The 6,849-nt window shown below is 37.3% G+C and overlaps 1 protein-coding gene across 5 annotated transcripts in view; it reads right to left on the bottom strand.

The window, feature by feature from the left end:
- The window catches only part of LOC100746537 (transcription factor collier), a 96,479-nt gene extending 89,636 nt beyond the window's left edge, over nt 1-6,843 (bottom strand). For all 5 annotated transcript variants that reach the window (XR_002946703.2, XR_002946702.2, XM_012385712.3 and 2 more), the window contains exon 1: nt 6,643-6,843. Coding sequence is in view for 3 of the 5 variants with exons in the window: in XM_012385712.3 (XP_012241135.1) it covers nt 6,643-6,713 (71 nt within the window). In the remaining 2 variants the exon portion in view is untranslated. The remainder of the gene's footprint in view (nt 1-6,642) is intronic.
- Nucleotides 6,844-6,849: the final 6 nt, after the last annotated feature.

The following is a 6,849-nucleotide window of genomic DNA, read 5'->3' on the forward strand; positions in this document are numbered from 1 at the left end:
AGGCTGGGAGGGTTAGTGATGTACTGCCCGTGTCGATAATTATCGGTGGCTGATTAACCGGCCGCCGGTTCGCGCCCCATAACTCTCGACGTCCGATTATTTTGCCCCGTTTGCCATGCACCAATTCCTATGTAACGTGTAGGCACGTCCTACCGAGCCTTTACATTATCACCTGCGGTGCAATACTGTCGCACACCTTTTTCCAAACTATTGCGGATTGCGGCGCGCCACCGTTTCGCGGTTTCAAGATTATGCTCGTTAAAATAACAATAATATGCAAGTCCGGGCGACCACGTTGTTTTATTTCGCGGGTGGTACGTGGAGAACCGCGCGGATGGGATTACTTTCATTGATAGTTTGTGTTTGGACTTTGCAACTTGTTAATATAACTGATTAGTAATTTATGCGATGCGATGCGACTGTGGGAATTCAATGAATTTTTTGTTTATATTATATATTAGAAGGGGAGCAAAAGTTTGCATTGGTGCAATATATTTCCTATCTAATTTTGTTGCAGATAATCATAGATGGGATTTTATTAGTGATTGTAGTGCAGTATCAGGCAATTATTTATGGAAGAACACTTTGAATTGAGTTCTGTCTGTTAGCACGAAATTTTTACTTTCAAATACTTAAAACAGTGCTTTTTATATTCATGCATTTAAAATATTAATTGTGTATATGGTAGGTATTCTGTTGAAATGTTATTTTACTTATTTATATTAAAGAGTGTTGTTAATGTAATGTGATAAGACTGTACTACAAATATTTTACATGTTAAATATTTCAAACATGTAGTATTAAAGTATAATAATATTTATATCAAATAATAACAAGGAGCTTTTTAATAGTGTGCAAGATTTTCGGTGAAAAAAGCTGGTTAAAAATAGAGAGACAAAAAAGAAACGCAACTGTCAACCAGGAAAATGGAATGCAGGGGTCGTGGTCATTTAACGGGCCAGTATAATTATAATCGTATGGCGAGAGAACGCTTTACGCCAATATTCCTCTATTAAGCGGCTATTTTTCGCGTCGTTTCATATTCTCAACGTTTGCCGCGTGTATCCAACATTTCGGGGTTATTCTACTCACTCACGTGTCTACATTTTGCACAGAATGCGTAAGAAGAAATTAGAAAAAAAAGATGCAGAGGATGCAGAAACATTACGTACAAAATATCCAAAGTACTTTCACTACTATTATTTAGTAGATCAGATAAATTTCCATTGCATATGCAGATTTGTATAACATATGAATTTACATAAATACCTGCATTCTAATTATAATGCATACTTGGAATATTTCATTATATTTTTCAATATTACATATCTATTATCCGTAATATGTTTGTATATTTTTATATGTTTCGTATATTTCTGCAGACTTAAATTTCCCATAAATAAATGGACATCCGCAGCCTAATACATAGACATAGATATTTGGACCTATAAAGCTCGCTTTAATCATCATAAATATGGCTGTATGTTTAGAAATTGATAGGTAATTTTGCATTAACAGGTACATTTCTCCTTAAAGACGAATGCGTAACAACTTGTACGTTCCAGACTACAGCAAGCGACACGGAGGTGATAATTACAGGCAGGATTGCCGGATTCCCGCAGCCGGAATTCTCCGGTACAATTTGCCACGCGCCCGCTTTCGGTTAGCTGATAGCGTTCATCGGTGGCGGCGGGCGCAACGTGCCGCCTGCATTGCCTTCGGCCTCGAGGCACAGCGATCCCTGTCGCGTAACTTTTCTTTCTGCGACGACTGAAGTAACGCTACGATTCGATCGGCCGACAAAGATAACTCGATACTCGCCGCGCGCCAAATACGCAAATGAAGATGTAGGACGCGATAGGTGTCTTTCCGCGCGATACCAGTTTTTCCCTGCATCGTTGCGCCCATTGGTGTGCAGGGACGTTACAAATAGTTCTGCACTTAGGAAAATGCCAATTTAAGGAAAAGAGCTGTAGATGAAAAAAAACGTGCACGAAATAAGTAAACGAACAGTTTCTCTCCTCGAGAGCGAGATTATACGCCAAAAGATTGCGAGTTAAAAATCTAACGTAAACATGGCGAATCCGGTTTTCATTCGCGTGAAAACATTTCCACCGGTAACGAAGTGTTAGAAGATGGATATGTAGGTTAGTCAGTAAGTTACTCCCCTTTTCTATAAAAAGTATGAACGAATAAAGGATATCTGTTTACTGTCAGTTTGCAGTATATGGTTCCACAGCATCTGCAAACATTTATCGTAATGAGAAATTAATTTATGAGTTGCGTCTGATTTCCTGACATCGTTCGAACGCTGCAACGTTTAGTGTGAACTAAATTATGAAATGAATAAATTATGAAAGTTATCTTGATCAGCCATGTATCTTTGTTCATTCAGAAAAGCACATGAAAATTGCATGATGACAGATCCGAATTATAAGGTGAACGTATTCGTGGTTTCTGTCTCCTGTACGGCAGAATTTGTACACGAGAAATTTGTGTACCTAAAAAGTTGTATTTATTATAGGACACTTTATGTTTGTAACATTAAAACTTACTTGAAATTGACATCTAGTTTAAACTCATTATACATTAACAACAATATTGCACTCATATAACTAACTAATGGTAACATGAGTTTTGACAAACTCACAATTATAGTTAGATTTATTTTTATAGATGCACATTAATTTTTACTATATAACACAATAAGTACTATAATGTAAATAGAAAACGATAGAGGATTAACGGAGTGTAATTTTAATGGAGGGCTGTAAGCAGATTTAAATATCAATTCATGAATGACGTTTGACTCTAGTCGCAGCTAGATCAATTTGAGTATCCATCTAATATTATAATTTGTGATTTCATTATGTACGTGTATCCTTTCCACGTACATTACGTTGAAATGAGAAGAAATTTCAATTCTTTTTTTTTTTCTTTTATCAGTAATTAAATTCTACTGTAAAGTTCCATTGGCAAAGCGTACAGAAATTTTTGCTTTATCGGTCGCGGGGCAAATATTGACACGCTGGCAATTTGCAAACGCAGATCGTCGAATAATCGTCCGAGCTAGTCTATACTTTACATGCGAGCCGCAACCTATGCTATTTGCGCACAATGCATTACGGGCGAAATATGCGGATAATACGAACCCACGGATACGGTTACGAATTCGTGGATAAAGCAATCGCGGAGAATTACAATAAATCCGCAGTTAATGTATACCGCCGGGCGTTAGTTATTACGAGTTAGCCGAAGCGCAGTCTATTTACGCTTGCACCCAACGTGATTCATAATGCGCGCGGAGATAATGAGCAATTTGTAATATATCCGAATGTAATTCGCAACTAGCCAGCGTTACCGCGGATGCTGTTCAATTTAATGCCATATTTCACTGCCTCCTCTGACAAAAATTTATTAATTCGTTTACGACTGGGGATTTTATTGCAAACATCACAACTATAAAAAGATCACGCACACGAATTCGCCTGTTGGTCATCTTTGCGTTTCATCGATTTGCAAATAAAAGTTACGTAATTAAAAATTCAAAAAAATGAAAAATTAATCTACGATAAAATATTCATTACAGTTATACTGCACGAAAGAAAATGAAACGTTTTATAAAAAATTAATCCGCGATAGAATATTCATTAAAGTTAGTCCACGCACGAAAGAAAACGAAACGTTTCATAAAAGATTAATCCACGATAGAATATTCATTAAAGTTGCACCTTAAAGAGTGTCAAAATGAACGAACGTATGGTAGTTTCGACGGTACTCCTTCCTAACTTTTTACATAACTAAACTTTCGTGATTATATTACGCGCAAAACGTATTCACTGATTTGCGAAAGCAACAATTGCTCGCAAACTTTTTCTTCGTCGTATATTCCTTTTACTTTCATACCCGGAGTCGCAGAGAAAGTCATTGTTTTTCCACGGACGACACAGCTCGTCCCTTCGTCGGGCGCGATGGTTTACTGCTTCATTAGGTGGGTAACTTTTTTAGGGGTTTTTAAAAAGCGTGAGAGTTTATGTCTGTTTGCTGGGAGTTTTAAAACAGTTTCGCCAAGCCCTCTCGCACCCTCTTTTTCGAGTCGGCGTACACCGCGTCTGTGTGTTATAAGCGCTCTTCACCAAGGAAATGAAACTTTCCACGGTAAATTTGAACAGAAACGATTCCAACGCTTAACATTTTGTCTAAGCCACTTGTACCAACTGTGTTAGCGTTGTTTCAATTAAGTACCGGTTAAGAAAAGAATAGAGCTGACAAATACAATCTTTGTCAATTTATTGTTGCAAGAAAGGATAGATATTGGATATAAACGAAATTTTCGTATTTGAACTTTTTTGAAGCCAAATTGATCGACTCAAGATTGTGTAAATTGCACGATTTCATTGTCTAAGTACGTGGTCGATGTTCAACTTTTCGAAACAAGTATCTTAATCACATAAACTTATTTGAGAAGATAACAAACTTACGCAGGAAGATGCATAAATAATCGTGAAGTACAAGGTAAATTTTGAAAAATAATATTTATCTACATGGATACCTACGTCATCACTTTTGCCTGCATTTCAATTTTTTACGCGCATTAAACAAGATGGTATCGAATTAATGTTGAAAATAATAGAAACAACGCGGACAAAATCACAGCGCGTATTTATCTGATTTGTCATTCTGTCGGTTCTGCTCTGTAAACCCGCCATTATAACAGGAATTATGTATCTTTTTGAATATTAAACCAGAAAGCAATTATGATTATCCAAATGGATTAATAATAACGTATTCTTGAAACGAACTCTTAATTAAAACGTCTGAAAATATTCAAACTGTTTTTACAAAATATAAGTGTATCTATACATACGGTAATTACTGATATTTATATAAGTAAAGAAAATTCTTCTATCAAATTTTCCTTATTTAAAAAATACCAAAAAATGACTACATCGCGGATATTTACGTGAATTTGTATTTTTGTGAAAATGGTAATAACAGTAGGACCTAAGCAGAGATTTCTTTTTCCCATTAAATATTGTAACGAATACTTTGAACATTTTATATTATGCATTTTACATTCCATTTACATTCGATGCATTTCCATAAACGCATAAAAATTCACAATCCACCAATCACTTGCATAAAGTTATAGATAGAACTCGTACTGGCGTGTTAAGCCGCAATAATTTTTCAGTTTTCCTTTCAGGCGCGGAAAGTCTGCGATAACCCGGAGGAAAAACGAACAGGTAGAAGAGGAAACGAGAGGAAGAGAGGAAAGCAAAAGGCGCTAAAATTCTCAATTACATTAACTCGATTCCGGTCGCCCACTCCCGTGTCACGCCACTTGGAAGGGGTTAGTTAAGAGAACCGCTATTGGATTAGCGAGCCCCCAACCCGGTCGGTTTACCTCCTCGAGTCCGCGTATCTGTACCTTCGTCGTTTGCACGTCGTACAAATCCCTTAAGCGAGGCTGCAATAAAGCACGGTTTATCGTTCGCCAAATGCAGCTACGTGTGAACCGCTTTGAAACGCTCTGCTTCTAAAGATAAACTGGATATTTGTTCGCGTGCCACGAAATACCGAGGCATTGTCGTTTCCTGATGACGCGTCGTAATTTGAAAGTCTTCAAATCCAACGATTATGGGAAAGCTGGTGTAAAGCAATTTTTGTGATCTTTACTAATCGTACGTCGTAATGTTTTTTATCTGAAGAAAATCTCATCGATATTCTCGATGTGCTTACGAAGCGAGATTTTTGAAGGCAATTTTATAGGAGTAATATTGTAGTTTCAGCGATGGAGAAAGTAAAATAGTTATAGTTACAGCGATTCAATGTTTCAGAATTGTTATTCTTTTTTCTGTTTACTAGGAGTTTTGTGTAAATATTTCTTTAAATGATTCTGTGGAAAGTAAACGGAGCAACGACATTGCCGCTGTCCGACGGCATGCGACGACGTAATGGCGATTTATTTACGCTCTCTTTTTACTTGTTTTGGATAGATTTTACAGTTGAAGGCCGAACGTGCCTATTGAGTCAATATTTTTAATTTCTTGCTACGATATCGTGAAATGGGTAACAAATAATACACTCTACTTTTTAGCGACTTATCTAGCTGTTTAATCTACGCGATCATTTTTATAGTAAATGTGCTTCTACAATAATTTGATTGCCCGCTATAAGGGAAGTAGAAAATATAGAAATCGATTTAGATATGCACACCAACGTTTTAGTTTATCAATAGATTCATTTTATGCATAGATTTTGATGACAATTATACGTGTCAATAATCGTCATTCATTATATCAACAGAGAGTTATATAATTCTATATACTATATACGTAGGACACACAAACATTCCAATTTCAAACTGTACCTCAACGTCGACTAAACTTTTATTCAACATTACCTAATGCAGTACAAAATAAAACGAACATATAAAATATTTCCTAATTTTATCGAGATAAAACGCCGAATATTTCTTTACCGTCGTTCACGTTTTTCTTCACAATTTCACTTATAACTTAACCTCCGTATATTTCCAAATCTTCATTTTCCACTAAAGAAAGGAGCATATCGCGAATCTGATATACCAGAGCGAACGATTTCAATGGGGAAAATAGAAAAATAAGCGTAGGTACTCACGTTCCGTTGTCGGCAAGCGCGGGCTGTGGCCAAGCACGTGGCACGGGTTCCTCCTTGAGTATTTGCCTCATGTCCTGAGGCGCGAAAACGAGAGGCGCCCGCGGGTGGTGATGAGGCGGCGGCGGTGGTGGAGCTACACTCGCCCCGTACAGCTTACGTCCCCAGTGGCCTTCGAGTTCGACGGGGCTTCCGCCTCCGGTGGTAGCT

The sequence above is a fragment of the Bombus impatiens genome, unplaced genomic scaffold, assembly GCF_000188095.3.
Source record: "Bombus impatiens unplaced genomic scaffold, BIMP_2.2 scf_0344, whole genome shotgun sequence".
Lineage (NCBI taxonomy): Eukaryota > Metazoa > Arthropoda > Insecta > Hymenoptera > Apidae > Bombus > Bombus impatiens.